The 18,093-nt window shown below is 36.1% G+C and overlaps 1 protein-coding gene across 2 annotated transcripts; it reads left to right on the forward strand.

Moving 5' to 3' along the window:
* Window positions 1-488: 488 nt before the first annotated feature.
* LOC119773934 (receptor for retinol uptake stra6-like) lies at window positions 489-16,346 on the forward strand. 2 transcript variants are annotated; one of them, XM_038271196.1, is made up of 17 exons: window positions 489-745; window positions 841-907; window positions 4,631-4,716; window positions 4,796-4,935; window positions 5,051-5,217; window positions 6,969-7,076; window positions 7,157-7,224; window positions 9,872-9,951; window positions 10,032-10,093; window positions 10,171-10,333; window positions 10,428-10,503; window positions 10,778-10,911; window positions 13,052-13,169; window positions 13,246-13,347; window positions 14,086-14,249; window positions 14,339-14,476; window positions 15,291-16,346. In XM_038271196.1, the coding sequence occupies exons 1-17, from the start codon at window positions 654-656 to the stop codon at window positions 15,548-15,550; spliced, it is 2,025 nt and encodes a 674-aa protein (XP_038127124.1). In that variant the 5' UTR covers window positions 489-653; the 3' UTR covers window positions 15,551-16,346. The 2 variants fall into 2 exon arrangements, with proteins under 2 accessions (XP_038127124.1, XP_038127203.1); XM_038271275.1 differs by having other exon boundaries at window positions 644-745; window positions 841-876.
* The last annotated feature ends 1,747 nt before the right edge of the window (window positions 16,347-18,093 follow it).

Here is an 18,093-nt window from a genome sequence, read left to right on the forward strand (position 1 = left end):
TTACCATAAGAAATGCTTTTGGCAGTATTATCCAGGCTAGAACAGCATAAAAAAAGTTTGGTCTGAATTTATGTCCAACAGGAAGGAAACATTTTTTATGTGAATGTGCATGTAAACATAAACTAAAACTAATGAGACTTATTACTCAGTTTTAGATCAAATAATGAACACCTTTGGATGTACTTAAAAGTCATAGGCTGGTTGAAGCTCAGGAAATCCTGGAACAGGTAAGCAGAAAACTGAATTATACTTTCATTCTATTTTTCTGCTAGAGAAGCTGAAAAACAATGAAGAACGAATTATTAAAATAAAACATGTTACTAGGGATACATGGCTAATCAAAGTAAGCAGTGTAGAAGCTTAAATTGGTATTTTTAACAAGTCTTATTTGAAAACATGGAAGAAAAGTAATCGATCACTAATATGAATGGTTCTTTTCCCTCATAAAACCCCCTTTACCCCCCACCCACCCCGCCCCGCTGTTAATCTTTTGCATTCAGCTCTCAGTAAGCCTGGCTGGATTGTGGAAGCCAAACTTTTCACAGATTTATTGCAGCACCAACAGATTGCTAAACAGCACCTTGAGGAAAAATAAACATCATCTGGCTGCTTGCTTTTCACATCTCACCTGTTAGACTCCATTAACAGCTGAGATGAATCAGAGTAAGACAGAGTTGGAGCCTCTTTACTACTATGAGTACTCTGACTGGTATTCTGACCCTGAGCCGACCAAACCTCCGAGAGAGTGAGTACTACGTCTTTAACATTTACCTGTTTTTTTTTTTTTGATAAATATTTTTATTAAACAAAGATTTTGACTTAATCCCTTCTCTGTCTCAGAGTAATATTACCGTGTGACCCGACTGCAGATGAGAGGTACTTCCACATATGCATTCTATCAATATCTGTAAGTACATACAAGAAACAAGACTTGCAAATATTAAAGGTAAAGGAATAATTCTTGGGTAAATTGTATGGAATCTATTTGAAATGATGCCCTTATTCAGGTTACCTGTTACAAACTTTTTAACGTAACTTCTTTGTGAATCAAAGTCCTCGATTTATAATGAGATTTGCTGTCCTCTTGTCTGCATTTTTTAACAACTAAACTTTAAAATGTCCTCAGAGGGGCTATTTGTTCCAGAACTGAGGTGACCCGGATCCTTTTTGTCTGTAATTGATGTAAACTGCTGTGGACCTCTGCTACTCATATGATTTAATGGGACAAGGAGCATTTAAGTTTTTTTCTGTCTTACATATAAACCTTTGGCTTACATTACAGCCCTTAGACTCTGTGAATCTTTCTGCATTTTGTCACGGTACAAGTACAAAATGTTCACATTTTATTGGGATTTTATACAACATACTTTAGGTGATTTGTTAAAAACGATTTACATATAAATTCCTAAAAAAGTGTAACCTTGGTATTTTGACAGTTATACTATGATACAACAAAATTTAATACAGCACAACAAATGACCCACTAAGTAGAGTCAATCTGTGTGTTGTTATATCGCAGTATAAATTCAACTTTTCTGGAAACTCCTCAGATGGTTGTTAGAGATGTAAGCGTCATGAAAACCAAGAAACAAATCAGCAATGTCTAGGAGAAAGTTTTGCAAAAAGCTTAAAGGAAAAGTCTGGTCATCAAGGACTAACTAATGGATCATTATTTATACATAAAACTGAGACGTTTGCGTTGATTTAATGGATTTAGTGTTAATCAGTAAAAAAATAAAAACTATTTTTCACCCAAATCCATTTTTGCCTAAATATAGTAACACCTCATTCCTGACATCTTCTGGCAGTGACGTTACGGCAGGGGTGGGCAATTCCAGTTCCTGGGGGCCGGTATCCTGCAACATTTAGATCCATCCTTGCTCCACACACCTGAATTAAATGGCTCGATTACCTCGTTAGTATGCAGTCACTTCCTCCAGAGTCCTCTCAATCATCTAATTATTTGATTCAGGTGTCCTGAAACAAAGACACATCTAAAAGTTGCAGGGTAGCGGCCCTCAGGAACTGGAATTGCCCACCCCTGCATTACGGCAAGCCCTGTGCCATTCTCCCCGCTTTACAAGCAAAATCAATGGGAACTACTAGACACCCCTAGCCTAGTAAACTAACCCCACCTGCCAGAGGTCAAAATAATTTTTGCCCCAGGCCCTAGAACTGGCGGGCCAATCAGAGACGTGTTTTGAATTTCTTGATGAAAAGCAGGCGGGGTTTTGAGGGCGTGACGACAAAGCTGCGCGACGCTGGGGAAAGCACAGCAAGGAAGATGGCAACAACTATTGAACAGTTCTCGTTTGACTCAGCTTTGGTATCAGTTTTGGAAGGATTGAAACGTGAGCAGGAAGAGGCTCTACGCTCATTCATTTTTAAGAAGGAAATATTCGCCCTTTTACCGACAGGCTGTTTGTTACAGCTTTCTGTCGCACTTCCTGTCACAGTCAGAGCGTTGGCCAATAGGCACAGACATGGTTTGAAAGACAATGGGCCGCTCTCATCAACAATCTTCTGATGTCTCATTCATCGGGGCCAGACTAAATTACACATTTAATCTCCCATTTAGTCTGGTTTATCAGGCTAAGACACCCCTGCAATCAACAACAATTATTAAAAGATTTCGAGAGGACTTCACCATTGAAATTCGCGAGAGCTATAGAAAACTGACAATGCCCACATGCATGACTGCTGGATGTTGTAATATATATTGGGGAAAAGTAAAAAAAAAAAAAAGGATGAGTTATTTCACTTTTCCAATACATGAATCCACTAAGGGTTCGTCGTTGGATAGAAGAGGGAGGATTTGCCATCGAGGGAGGATTTGACATCGAACTTCGGGCAAGAGAAAAAAACAGTCATTAATCCGTTACTCTCTGCCTCGCATAGTGCACTGGTCGTCGACATCATGGATATTAGGGTAGTGTGACAAACACCAGATACAGCATACCGCACGATACGTCACAAACTGGTAGGTGGCAGTAGTGTTCTTTGAAAAACATGGATGTCTCTGGTAAAGCACATTCAAATGAAATTACTCCTAAATAAAAATGAATTTATTGAAAAGTATGTAATAATTTCATACTTAAAGTTTGTGTTCTGAATGTGACCCGACTTTTCCTTTAAGATGAGAACAGTTCTGAAGGCTGGACAAGGCAAAGCAATGGAAAACAGTACAGCATTGTGGGCCATGCAGACATCTCAACAGTTTGCTTTCATCTTCTTCATTCGTGGAGCTACACTTCTGTTTTCCTATGTTTTTGATAACAAGGTGACAGTGTGCTAAGTCATTAAGTGCCACACTCTTTGACATGATCGCATTGGGGGTAAAAACATGAGGAAAGATACATTTTTTCGATCACGGAATTTCCTGGGGGGCTCTGTTTTAGACTACTGTAAATTTACAAAGACACTCAAAGTCTAGAAGTGTTTTAATAAGACAAAAAAACTAACCAGAAAAGCTATGAAGTGGCCCATGATAACCGCAGAAGAGCTGCAGATATTCAGATCTCAGGGATTTCGTAACAGGAAAGGAATGAACTCTGGCCTCACTTTTAAGAGTGGCACTAAGGAAAATATTAAAGCAAGAGAAGGAAATGCCATCTGCAGATTGTCATGCAGGAGAGACAACAGATGTCTAGATGAAGGTACCCTGTTCAGATGAGAGAAAAATAAAATTATTTTCTCAGATGCAAAATGCTATACTTATATATTAGAGGAGTACACCTAGATCCTAGACACCTAGATCCTTTTACCCTGAAAACGATCCCCACGCTCAAACATAGTGGGGGCTGCATTATACTGTGGATAAGCGTTAAAAGGTAATGGAACATGGTTTCAATAAAAGGATAATCCAAGAGTAAAACCTATTAGAAGCTAAAGAATTCAGGCTGGGATAATTGTTCACCTTCCAGACAGACAATTACCCGAAGCATATAGCCAGAGCTAAAATATGATGGTTTAAATTAGACCATAACAATATATTTGAATGGCCAGGTGAAAGTACAGTCCTAAATCTAAAAGGGAAACTGCAGTAATATTAAACTGTGTTGATAGATGCACTACATCCAATCTAAGCTAAAGCAAATTAGAACAAAACAGTTAAGTTAGGAGGTGCATTGAGCTTTTAGAAAGATACATCAATAGCTCTTATATGGCTCTAATATTGGTCAAAGAAGGTTTGGCAAAGTATTGTTTATCAGGGCATAATTATAAATGCTGACCGTACCTTTATTTTAAATTTGAACCCACAAAGCTCACAGCTTAAATGTATGCTCTGCTTTGTATTGCTGAAGTTTCAAAGAACTTATTGTAGCCAGAGTCAAAATTATGAAAAACAAATTAGAACAAAGAAACAGAAAGAGTTTACTAAACTTTAAGAAATATAGATTAAGACATCTTTAAAACAGTACAGGAAACAAGTTTCTTGAAAAAAAAGCCTTCTTTTTAATGAATCTCAGAGTTTTTCACAACACTTCCATGAAGAAGGACATCCATTAGCTTCTAAGTATAACAAATTTTATTCCAGAACACAGTGTAAAATGAAATACAGTTTTCATATCCAGATACTGTGTAGATGACTGATTCACTTTGGGTCACAGAGTTTCCTCTTTGCTTGTAGTTTGTGATGATGCTGATCCTTGCAGCTCTCACCAGGAAAAACAAATTGTGCCAGGGGTTCGCAAGAGGATCTTCCAGCATTTTCAGGTAAATATAGGAAACTCTGAGATGAATAGTGTTTTAATAAAAATCTATATTAACCAAAAATGTCTACACAATCCCTCAGTCCAGCAAACTTCCTAGACCAGACTCAGCAGAAGGGTCTGGTCATGGCTGTGTTTGGACTGGTCTTCAGTAAGCTGGCCATGCTGGTGATTTCCCCAGACCCTCTGCCATTCATCAAAGATACTCCAGTGAGCATTAGAGGTGATTGTGACCAAAGGCTGTCTTTAGAGCAAATGGGATGGAACTTTTGTTTCACCAAGTCACCATGATCTAACTTAAAGCAGAGCTTAACAACATGTTTTCTTTATGTTTACAGAGTACATGAAGATAATTGCTATTTTCTACTATCCTGTCCTCTACTATCCTCTGCTGGTCTGCGGCACTCTGCAGTGCAGTGCTGGTTATGTGTTCGGGGCACTCCTTTCTTTCACTCACTTTGGGGTTCTGGTTTGGCAGAAGTTTGATTGTGCAAAGACACCAGAGGTAAATTAAATACAAATTTCAATATTGAATATTAACTCTTAATTCAATGTCTTCATTCAATATTGAATATTGAATGAATACATTGGAGCCATATGGTCAAATCTCTTTGACATGTCAGCTATGGCACCTGACAAAATGGGAGATACATCTAGAACCCATATCAGTCCCACTATTTACCCCCAAATACTTGTGCTTTAAATATATCTATGTAAGTAAAGGTTCTTAATTCAACATGAACATGATTACAGCTATTATCAATTCAAGCACTGTTTTGTCTTTGTAACCACAAAGGTCTGGTATTCAAACTCTCAAAACTGGCTAGATTGGGATTATCTTAATCTAACTTCAAATGCAAAAGTTGGGCTCTAGGTGAGTTGTCGCCCAATTCTGAACAGACAACAAAACTATGGAGCCAGAACACTAGAGTAATTTAGTAAATCTTGTCTTATGATTCTTTACATTTTATATGCTTGTTACAAGCATTGTCTGCATGTGTGGATTTGGTCCTGTTCATGTGTGGATCTTGTCCTATGCATGAGGGAATCACATATGAGGCTCTCTTATCTTCATACAAAACAACACCACTTTATGTCTGAAGTTGATATTCCTCAAATCATTGTATAGATTAAAATAATTCATCATTTAACAACAGCTAAATCACACATATAGCCAGTTTATTTACTCTTTTGAGCCCAAATAGATTTTGCTTATGCTTGCAAGGTATCAAGTAGACCAAAAGCCAAAATGGGCCCCTTGTATCAGACCTACTTGGCTATACTAAGCACAACCCACAATAGAAAGATAAATTGGGCTACCTATGTAGGTCAGTTCAGAGTAGAGAATGTGTAATGGATGCAGATGGACCAGAGTTCTGCTCAAAACTATCCTGCAAAAATGTATTAATGATGATACAGTGTACAATTGAAAGCCTTATTAAGGTTGGTTTTCTCAACCTTCAAAATTGCCCTCATTAAACACAATAAAGCACTGGTGAAACCCATCTGATTTTTCCTTTAGTCGTTTTCTGTCATCCTTTTTACTGACTGGATACTCCTGCCAATCCCTGACTGAACACATCACTCCTTATAACAAATAATCAATAATTCAGCCCTTTAATCACTCCATATACTGTACCTTATTTTTTATTATTTTTATTTTCTTAGAAACAACCGTTAACATAATCTCTCAGTATCTGCCTTGGTGCTATTTTAATACTTTTAAATGTGTTAATATGTATAGCTAATTTAAATAAATGCTTCTTATACAAGCTCAAAGGATTGAAGTAAATTCACTGTGCTTACAATTAGGATGCTGCCAGAAATACTTGAAAAGTTAGAATTGAGTCACAATACAGTTTATATGATTGCATAGTTGTATTTTGTTTCATTCTTTTATTTTAATGTATCAAAAAATATTTTTGACATTAAATTATCTGTATATATCCTTGCTATGACTCCAACCATTGGCCACATGGCAGCAGTACAGCAATGGTAAAGAAACATTTACAAAATATAACAATTTTGTTTATCAACCATTATACTCATAAACAGGATTTAAAGGTTTACAAAACTCCCTCAGACTCCTATTGAATGTTATATGACCGATAATAGAAAATAAACGGTATTTATAGTTAATTTTCAACACCAAGCAGGTTGCAGCTTTTTAACAAAGCAACATTCTTAATCCTCAACAACATTTTTTGGGTTTAAAATATCAGCAAAAGTAGCTTTTCTCTATACTCATCTTTGCAGATCTATAAGTACTATGCCCTCCTTGCAAGTCTGCCCCAGCTGGCCTGTCTGGCATATCTCTGTGTTCAGTTTCCTGTGCTCTTTGTGAAAGGACCAAAGACGGATGAGGTGAGAGTCCCAGCTGATATTACATATTATTATTTAGTAGCTACAACTTGGATGAAACAATCAACTCTTCTTACTTATAGGATCTTGACAGCAGCTACTACACTGACTATGTTAAGTCCCTTCTCAAGAAAAAGTCTTCATCTGTTAGGTGAGTTGACAAACAGTGTGACTTACCATGATGGATTTATTTAAACACTCGGTTATGTGGTTTCCTCAGAAAATAAATAAATAAATAGTAAATAATAATACATGCTCATTTAAGTGTATTTTGATATTTTTTATGCAATAACATTTTATGTGACACTGTCACCCCTTTTGCTATATATTTAATAGAACAACATTTATGGTTTTACTCTTAGCTCTGGAGGTGTATTCGTTTTAATAGTGGTACAGTAGCACTTTTTCAAAGAAGAGATTTATTTTTCTCAGTCGATGAAACGGAACAGGAGAAAGAACTGTATCCATACCTTTGTTTTTACTGTTGATCCATGGCAAACTATTAGATTCCTTTCATTTCAAAAAAAGTAATAAAACCTATTCTAAAATTGTTATGCCCTAAGATAAGAGTTCTAAATCTTATAATAAAAATCTTAGAAATCTCAAAATAACATTTAAGGCTTGTATTAACTACAGGTGCTGGTCATAAAATTAGAATATCATGAAAAAGTAGATTGATTTCAGTAATTCCATTTAAAAAGTGAAACTTGTATATTATATTCATACATTACATACAAACTCATATATTTCAGATGTTTATTTTGTTTAATTTTGATGATTACAAATGACAACAAATGAAAATCTCAAATTCATCATATCAGAAAATTAGAATATTACTGAAGACCAATAAAAACAAAGGATTTATAGAAATGTTGGCCAACTGAAAAGTATGAACATGAAAAGTATGAGCATGTACAGCACTCAGTATTTAGTTGGGCCTCCTTTGGCCTGTATTACTGCAGCAATGCGGCGTGGCATGGAGTCGATCAGTCTGTGGCACTGCTCAGGTGTTATGATAGCCCAGGTTGCTCTAATAGTGGCTTTTAGCTCTTCTGAATTGTTGGGTCTGGTGTATTGCATCTTCTTCTTCACAATACCCCATAGATTTTCTATGGGGTTAAGGTCAGGAGAGTTTGCTGGCCAATTAAGAACAGGGATACCATGGTCCTTCAACCAGGTACTGGTAGCTTTGGCACTGTGTGCAGGTGCCAAGTCCTGTTGGAAAATGAAATCTGCATCTCCAAAAAGTTGGTCAGCTGCAGGAAGCATGAAGTGCTCTAAAACTTCCTGGTATGTGGCTGCGTTGACCCTGGACCTCAGAAAACACAATGGACCAACACCAGCAGATGACATGGCACCCCAAACCATCACTGACTGTGGAAACTTTACACTGGACTTCAAGCAACGTGGATGAAGTGCCTCTCTTCTTTTCCTCCAGACTCTGGGACCTTGATTTCCAAAGGAAATGCAAAATTTACTTTCATCAGAGAACATGACTTTGGACCACTCACCAGCAGTCCAGTCCTGTTTCTCTTTAGCCCAGGCAAGACGCTTCTGACGCTGTCTGTGGTTCAAGAGTGGCTTGACACAAGGAATGCGACAGCAGAAACCCATGTCTTTCATACGTCTGTGTGTGGTGGTTCTTGAAGCACTCACTCCAGCTGCAGTCCACTCTTTGTGAATCTCCCCCACATTTTTGAATGGGTTTTGTTTCACAATCCTCTCCAGGGTGCGGTTATCTCTCTTGCTTGTACACTTTTTTCGACCACATCTTTTCCTTCCCTTCGCCTCTCTATTAATGTGCTTGGACACTGAGCTCTGTGAACAGCCAGCCTCTTTAGCGATGACCTTTTATGTCTTGCCCTCCTTGTGCAAGGTGTCGATGGTCGTCTTTTGGACAACTGTCAAGTCAGCAGTCTTCCCCATGATTGTGTAGCCTATAGAACTAGACTGAAAGACCATTTAAAGGCTTTTGCAGGTGGTTTGAGTTAATTAGCTGATTAGAGTGTGGCACCAGGGGCCATCAATTTTGAACCTTTTCACAATATTCTAATTTTCTGATATGATGAATTTGAGATTTTCATTTGTTGTCATTTGTAATCATCAAAATTAAACAAAATAAACATCTGAAATATATGAGTTTGTATGTAATGTATGAATATAATATACAAGTTTCACTTTTTAAATGGAATTACTGAAATCAATCTACTTTTTCATGATATTCTAATTTTATGACCAGCACCTGTATGTACAGTAGTCCATAACATATATGAACTTCACTTTCAAAAATGTGCACAGTTACAAGAAAACAGTGAACTAGTTCACAGCAGTCCATATAATTTCACCAGTAAAAATGTGGCTGCAAATAATCAGCTGCATACATTCAGCTACAGTATATCAGTGGTGTGTTGTCTTAAGATGGACTGGTGACTTCATAGACTACATACATGCCTGTCCCTTCATGAACAGGCCTGTATAGATATTTAATTAATGTAAGGGACATGACAGATAAATGTGCACATTTTTATTGTGTTTCAAAAGCAAACATAAAATGCCTCGGATGCAACAGAGCTAAGAAAATATGCAAGCTGAAATTTTGCTTTTGGGTTATGTGCTATAGGATGTCACACTTGTTCACATGTTTTTTTTTCTGTTAAAAATAATGTTAATTCATAAACTCAAAATGTTATTATAATGAAATAATTATGCAGCTATTTGGTAAAATCTGTTAACATGATATTTTTTGGTGATAGTGGATAAAAAATGTTCTGCTCTCTGTGTTTATTTTTGCACAACAGTTCCTCTGAGGCAGATAAACCATCACTGGTAGAGAGAATACTGGAAGTGCCAAAGAGTTATATTTATTTACCTGAAAAAGGTTAGAATTTTTACACTGATACAGATTTTTTTTTACTTAATTGCTTTGAGACTTTTGGTGGTTTTTTATCCTAATTCCAGTGTTTCAGTTACCTCTGAAGCTAGCAGTCTCGTCCTTTGTTACCTGTGTGGCCATCTATCAGGTACGCCTCTATATTAATGATCATTTCCCTTTTTAGAAAGTGAATATGTCAAGAAGTATCAGTGTTTTGCTCCTTAGACTGCGCTGTTACTAGTTGTCCTGGTGGTGCCTACTCTTCACATAGTCCATGCAGGAATTGATGAAAACATCGCCTTCCTCTTGCTGGGATTTGGGATTGTCTTATCAGATGACAGGATGGAGGTTGTCAGAATTGTGACTTTCTACACTTGGTTGCTGGAAGGTGTGTGAAGAGTTTTCTATTGCATGTTAAAAGCAATTGAAAATCAGAATTTAAACAAGCGTTTCCATTTTGTTTTTGTTTCATGTACTGTTAGTGTGCTACCTCTGTGCAATGACGCTGTCTTGTTTGGTCAGCCTTGTAATGCTAATGAGGTCCATGGTTCTTCACAGGTATGTGCAGTCAAACATCCACACAGAAAGATAATCTTTGTAAAAAAAAAAAAAAGAAATAAATAAAATCAATGATAATTTACTGCATGATGTCAGGATTTTACTCAACTGTTTCTCAGACACCTGAAATTTGTTTTGTTAGTGCACATAAAAATAAGTTTAAATATGTTTTTCATTTGGATTTGTTTATTATGTGTATTTTCATGACTAGTTAAATGTGAGACATTGTTTCTATATGCTAACCTATTAAATCTTTGATTTCGTTTAATTTCAGAACGAACCTTAAAGGACTTTATAAGGGAGATGTGTATAAAAAATTTAACAGCCAGAAGACCATCAGTCCATCCAGATCTGGTGTTTTCTGCTGGATGGGTCTAACCGGATACCAAGCTGCAATCGTTTGCCTCGGTGATAACAATAATAAAAAAATAATAATTTATAATGTTATAAAAATATCATAAGTTTGACAAACTATTTTCCTAAATCCATTCAACAACAAACAAGACAAAACCCTGGAACCTAATAATGAATGAGCACTGAAAAAAATAAAAATGCATCATAGTCAATTTTATCCACACATTTCTTTTCATGCAGACCCTAAAACTTTTTTAAAGGTATTTCATACTACTAAAGTTATTCTGCATTACTGCTAACTGTGTTAACTACTAGCAATGTTAAAATTAATGTTAGCATGTGTGGGGGTTTTTAGAGGATCCAAATGCAGAGACGGAAGCAGAGGTGATTTCTTGCAGATTTAATAAACAATGGTGCAATTGAAGCATAAGTCAAAACATAACTCCTCACCAAACAGAGAACCAGAACAAAGGGGAACACATGGGTCAAGGAGGGAATGAATGAAAGAAGAGAAACCAGCAAACAGTAACTGAAAAGGAGAGTTATTAATGCCAAAACCAACAAAGAATTTAGTAATAAACTGATTGGAAGCAGGTGTGGACAGAACGATCTAGAGGGGAGCTAGGGGTAGGAGACTGACACAAGGGGGCAGCAGAGAGTAAAAAAGAAATACATAAGACCTCAAATACAACCAGAAAATAAATAGAATGACACAGAATGGAAATGAAACCAGTGAAAACTCGAAAACAAAAATTAAAAGGAACCAAAAACTGCAGAACTATGTCTCATCATGCATCATCTTGACTTTTTTGTATTACCAGGGTTTATACAGGAATCAGTAGCTCTAATTTAATGCTTTTTAATGCTCTTACAAATAATTTTAATGCCATCAACAAGTACCCATGACTCTCATTTACACACGGTAAAATCCTTTGTCATCTTTAAGGTCGACAGGCTGCAGCCATGTCCTGAATTTCTCGTTTTCCAGCAACTTTTATTTGAATTTGCATTTTCCCATTCTCTAGCTCAAGCTTCTTTTCTGAACATACGGCTTTACGATCAAACGGAAGCAGTTCAGCACAAATATATTGCTATATAATATATCTGACGAAATCGTTTTTATAAACGTTTTTTGTTTTATAAAGCATTTTAAAAGCCATGATAATCACATTTAATGAATTTAATGCCAGTTAAGGCCTTCATTTAAAAAATAACAATTTAATGACTTTTATGATTTTTAATGACCTGCAGCAACACTGATTAAATACACAGCTGTAGGTCTATTTCTATTTCAATCATTGCATTTGTAAGCTGTCATCATGTATTATTTTATGGAATGTGCACAACAACCTACATAAAATGTAGCCAAAATCTTTTGTCCTGTTAGCCATAGTGGCTGGCTGAAATAGGCTCTATGCACAACTCCACCACTTCCTGAACTTCAGGAGGCTCCTTTGCTTCCTGTCTTTCATGATTGGATGCACTAATTAATCCAGGTGTGTATGACCTAAGTAACTGGCCAGAAACACCTGGATTAATCAGTTCGTCCAGTAATGAAAGACAGGAAACAAAGGAGCTACCTTAAATTCAGGAAGTAGTGGAGCTGTGCATAGAGCCCATTGCAACCTCTTTCATTAGAAATATATCTTTCATTTTTCAGATATCTGTACAGTAATAAAAAAAACAGATAAATTCTTGACTGAGACAACAGGAACTTCCGCAAATTGCTGTAAAAAATATTTGGTTGTAAAGCTAAACAGCAGTTGGGGGCATTCCCGGGTTTTGATGAAATTTTCTTAATTTTTGTAGAAAACAGCCTATGATATGCATATGTATTTTTTCTATTTTTATTTATCTTAAAGAAACACATAAAAAAATTACTTTAATTATACAACGATTTATTTCACTGAAAAAACCACCACATGTATGCATATAGTAACTCATAATGCCTTATTTTCTGGGCTCTAATTCTCCACAACCATGTTCTTAACATATGATATAAACAAACATAATGATTTTATTTTCAATATTAGATTAGTATGCATTCATGCTATATTTTTATTCTGTTTATGCAGTTATATTTAAAAGGTGGAAAAAAACAAAATGTGAATTTAGAGAGTGACATATTCCAATGTACTGATGATGAATTATGTTCTAAGTTAAAATTAATCCTCGATATATTATTTATTGGCAGGAATGGCGATCCAGACCTTAGTTTTTTTCATCTGCTTCTTGTTTCTGGTATTTTTAATCATCATTCCTATTTTTTATGGCCGTAATATTATCGTTTTTGAAGTTGCTGGAAAGACATGGTGAGTAAGCATCCTTAGTGAATTTCCATTTCAAACATGTGTCATACTGATGTTTTCTTCTTTGTGACTTTTTTAGGCCAGTTTGGGTGACGGTCATATTGGTTACGGTACTTCAACATGTAACTGCTAAGATTTTCTTTGTTAAAAAAGACACTGCTACAACAGACCTGAATAACAGGTCTGTATGTGTTGAACTTTGCTTATTTTTGTAAAATTATTTGAACTGAATGAACATGATAAAAGGACTAAGAATAATGCCTACATAAGCTTTAATGAATATTCATAAACAACAAGTAAATATTAGTTAACTTATTGAAAAAATCACAATAAAATGTTTGATTTCCACTTTGAAATCAAGTGTATTATATTTTGACCTCTGTTAAAGAAACAGGTTCAAGTTTTCTAATGATGTAGAAGGACAGGGAAAGACCAGGTTATTTGTATGTACATATCAAGAGGAATATTAATCTTTCTTACATAGAGTTTTGCATTGTGTACAAACCAAGATGAAGCTAATGTGAAGTAATGTAAAATCAATCATTTACAGTTTTTTTTTTAAATCATTTAAAAACTGAAAAAATTAACTGCTAAATGTATCGTAAATGTTACAGAAATATACAGTTTATCATCTGCATATCTTGAAAAAAATGTTTCTGAAGTGCTGGGCTTGGGAAAGGATTTAGATATTGAATTTAGGTGGTTTGAGAATAAATCTATAACCATGAAATAAAAGAAAGTGGTATGAATCTTTCCAGTATGCCTGTGTAACTTTTATGTCATCCAGGTCATGGTGTTGAAACGTTTGATTGCCGATTTAAGACTGTCTTGTTATTTCCACAGTAACATTTAAAGAAAATGTACCTAAATAGAAATAACCAATTTATCCTTTTGAAATAAATATGTTGGTTACTTTCAGAGAGAGCCTCTTTCTTCTCACCTACCTTCTGTTTGTGGCCAACATTGTGGTGGGATTGATTGCCGCTATTTGGAGAATGATGATAACAGCTTTGTACAACATCATCCACTTTGGTCGGATAGACATCAGCCTTCTACACCGAACAGCCGAGTCCCATGATCCGGGTAACGACAATTCTCAGATTAATTTAATCAAGATTTTCTTAAAGCGTTTGATTTGACCTCGAGCTTCTTCTGCATTTTGACCCATCCAGCTTACAGATATTACACTCAGTTTCTGAAGGTGGAGGTGAGTCAATCTCACCCAGTGCTTAAGGCTTTTTGTGGACTATTGCTGGACATGAAGGTTGAGACTGGCAGAGCCGGACAGAAAATACGAGATGCGGAAGAAGGTAGAGAGACTTTGAGCTACAAACACTTACAGTATGCATATGTGTGAGTTTTAACAGCTAATATCAATGATTCCTCCTTCAAGCCTTAACTGGAAATGTCAGTCATGACCACTAAACACATCTAATCTTAGGGTACTGAGATTAATTGAAAGAGTGTTCAGCTCTTTCAATAAATGTGTTTCTAAAGTTGATTAAAAGGACAGATTTATTATAGAAATGAATAATTCTTGAAGTCATTCTTGATGCTGAAATAGCAAAAAAAAAAAAAAAAATTGCCAACAGAAAGTTTATCTTTTAAATTAAATAAATAATTACAAAACTGTGTATATGATATTACCACCAGACAGTATTTAACTAATTAGTAAAAATAAGAAAAATGCTCTCAACAAAAGAATAATTGCATTGTAAACATTGTATTAAGGAGCCTTAATTCCTTATCTGTAATTGTAGAGGTGTTTTTTTTCTTTTTGACAGACGCTCTTTAATAATAGAGGTTTACAAGAATGCTATGATTTATAATTAGAAAAAAAAAAAAAAACACCAACTTAGTTCAAATCTCTCCAGCCAATTAAATATAAACTTATGGTAAGGGTCTCCAGTTGAATTAGGGAATGTGTTTCATCAACAAATTGAGATTATTAAAAGGTTATGGTATTTCATACTGATGTGCAAAATAAAATAAAAGCTATAACATATATTATGTAAGGTACTTAATTAATATAATCTAACTATATGTGAAAACTTTTTGAAATGATCAGTTTCTCCTTCTGGCATCTCATTGTGTCCTAAACATGTCCCTCTTTCATGCTTGCAGGAGTTCAGGAAAACGGATCCAACAAGGCAACGAGCAGTCGAAGGGTCTGTGCTCGCTGGCAGCTGATGTACACACTAGTGAACAATCCATCACTGCTGGGCTCCAGGAAGCACTTCCAGACACTACAGAAATCTGAAAGTGTCAGGAATGGAACGCCCAACCGCAGTTCCAAGAAGAGCAGCCAGGCGGAGGCAGTAAAGACAGAAGCAGAGCCTGTTCAGTCCTCTGAATGTCCATCAAGTCAGGATAAAACTGAATAAATCAGCAATATACTCCAATAACAATAGATTTAGCACTTAATGCACTTACAAACTTTTAAGTAAAGGTCATAAAATTATATTGCTACACTGGAATTAATATGGATTAAGTATTGGCCCAAATGTTAATCAACAGATAAAGAACAGTTTAAATTGAATTCTGTCTCTGTCTCATTCTCTGCAGTCCTTATTGTAAGATGAGTAAGGTACTGCATTTACTCTAGAACCATTCAAATGCCCTAACTTTGTGTAATATAAAGCAGGTCCTCCTCTTAATGCTGCTTTGATTACATATCATGTAATATAATGAATAACACCAAGAGTGTAGATAGCTTCTAGGTCTAGAAATATTTTGTGCATATTGGTCTTCTATTTCAATCCATGTCAGTAAACCCTTACAGAGTCGTGAGCATAACATTTATAGTGACATGTTACTGAATTTAAACCAGGTCTTTTCTGGACAGTATAACTTAGTGCTATGATTGAACTGTCTGGAAAAAGACATGAGTCTTTGGTTAAAGTTTTTCTTATAAACAGTCTTGCGATGCCTTTCATAGTTAATAGCACCCCTGTATTCATATAAATAACTTATATTGGTAACATCACAGCATTTCTATAAGATTTCACAGATTTTCTGTATGATTTAATTCTTGTAAAAGTGTTTGTCAAAAACAAAAACACAGAAAAATAAATTCCAGTGGGATAAAGATGACATAAAATGACAATGGGAGAATATTGGTCTTGCATCTGTTTATTTGGTCATTTGTTTTGGATAAATAAAATCCAGGATCCAACACTAGTTGTTCCATGTCCTTTGAATGAGGAATATGTCCATATCATAACAATATATCCATTAAATCTAACTGCTTTTCATTAAGACACAGTAACTGGTTCTGCCAGATATAGCTGTGTATTGGTTGGATAATAAGGATATATATATAAATATTATCAATAACAATATAAAGTTTAAAATGGCCACTTATACAGTCTAGTCAGTCTGGTTCTATGGTAAGAAAGTTGTGAGGACTAAACCAAAGGATGGTCAACAGGATGACATTTGAAGTGGGAAACATGTTGCTTCCTGTTGCTGTTTCAACTCACATAGTAGGAATCATAGTCAGAAGCAAAATCAGTTTATCATGGGCAGGCGCCCTGTATAATGGTAACAATGGAGGTTAATTTACAGCATATGTAGGTCAGGATACAGCTGATCCCAAACTAGGAAAAAGAATCTAACAGCTTTCCTTTTATATCATTCTGAAGTTTTAAAAAGAAACCCAGCCACTTATGGACCATGAAGATTTATGGTGTATTGACGCCAAAGTAACAGATTTACATCCAAAGTCTATGAGGGATGGTGTAGAGAGGTCCAGTGGCGCATGTGGGGAGCGGGAATGGCACATCCAAGCATTTTGGCATTCCAGCGTTCTAGCGTCTGATTGGCAGCGTGTCGGAGCATCCGACCATTAAGCAATTTAAAATTTTCCTGCTGGATGCTGGAGCATCAATCAGAAAAATTGATCAAGGTTTTTTTTTGGGGGGGACACCAACACTACATGAAATCTCTTATTACTTTTGCAGAGCTGTCTGCCGACAAAAATATTAAATTTTATTTTCTGGTACTTGTAGTTTTTACCACAAACCTTAAAAACTCTTTATATTCACTCTTCCAGCAGCTATAAATGGCAGCAGGAAGTCCCCCACTGGCTGGCTGCAGCAGAGAGCTTTCAGAGGGGATCTCCAGTACTTCCAACTAGAACAGGCGTCAAAATTTAATAATTTAAGCGTTTTCCTGCCCAAATCATGTTCAGTTTTAACGCACCATTAACTTAAAAGCTGACTGGATCTGGTTACTATCAGCCTCCAAATCTACTGGCAGGCCAGAACATCTACAGTAGATGTTCTGGCCTGCCAGACTACTTGCATTGTGAGAGCGCATTAGTCTGGAAAGGAGCGGGAACCTCTTGGAGCAGGACCAGCACTAGCAGATAACAGATACAGTGGAAACAGGTTAGAATGAAATATATAATTACAGACAGAACCAAAGACACATTATTTTAACAATAAAAGCTCTTACAGCAGTCAGTTCTTAAGATTTTAAATAACTTAAGCTAATCCAGGACATAATAAAGGGTATTATTTAAAATGGCTCTGTTATGGTTACAGAAAAGAACTGTGCATTATGGGTAATTCTGAAGCAAGCATAAACCTCCTCCTTTCTCACTATAATTAGTCCAGTAAAATCTAAAACAGTCCCGGTAAGTATTCAGTGGTCTCTTAAACAGAAGCAAATGGTGCTAAAAGCAACAAACGACTCATTTTATGGGTGGGGTTGATGTGGAATAGATCACTGAAGCAGAACATCGCTTGGATTCTTTCTCAGGAAGAGGAGGTTTGGCCACTTAAAAAAAAAAGGGTGGACAAAGTATTTTTGTGTCAGTAATACAATAGCCTTATAGCCTGGGTGCCATTCCGAACTTAGTCCCGCCCACAAAGTTTGAGGTCGGGAAGTTCGGTCTGGCTCTGCTCCATAGTAGCGCGAGTAT

Source organism: Cyprinodon tularosa, unplaced genomic scaffold, assembly GCF_016077235.1.
Source record: "Cyprinodon tularosa strain WSP-4 unplaced genomic scaffold, ASM1607723v1 ctg100, whole genome shotgun sequence".
NCBI classification, from domain to species: domain Eukaryota; kingdom Metazoa; phylum Chordata; class Actinopteri; order Cyprinodontiformes; family Cyprinodontidae; genus Cyprinodon; species Cyprinodon tularosa.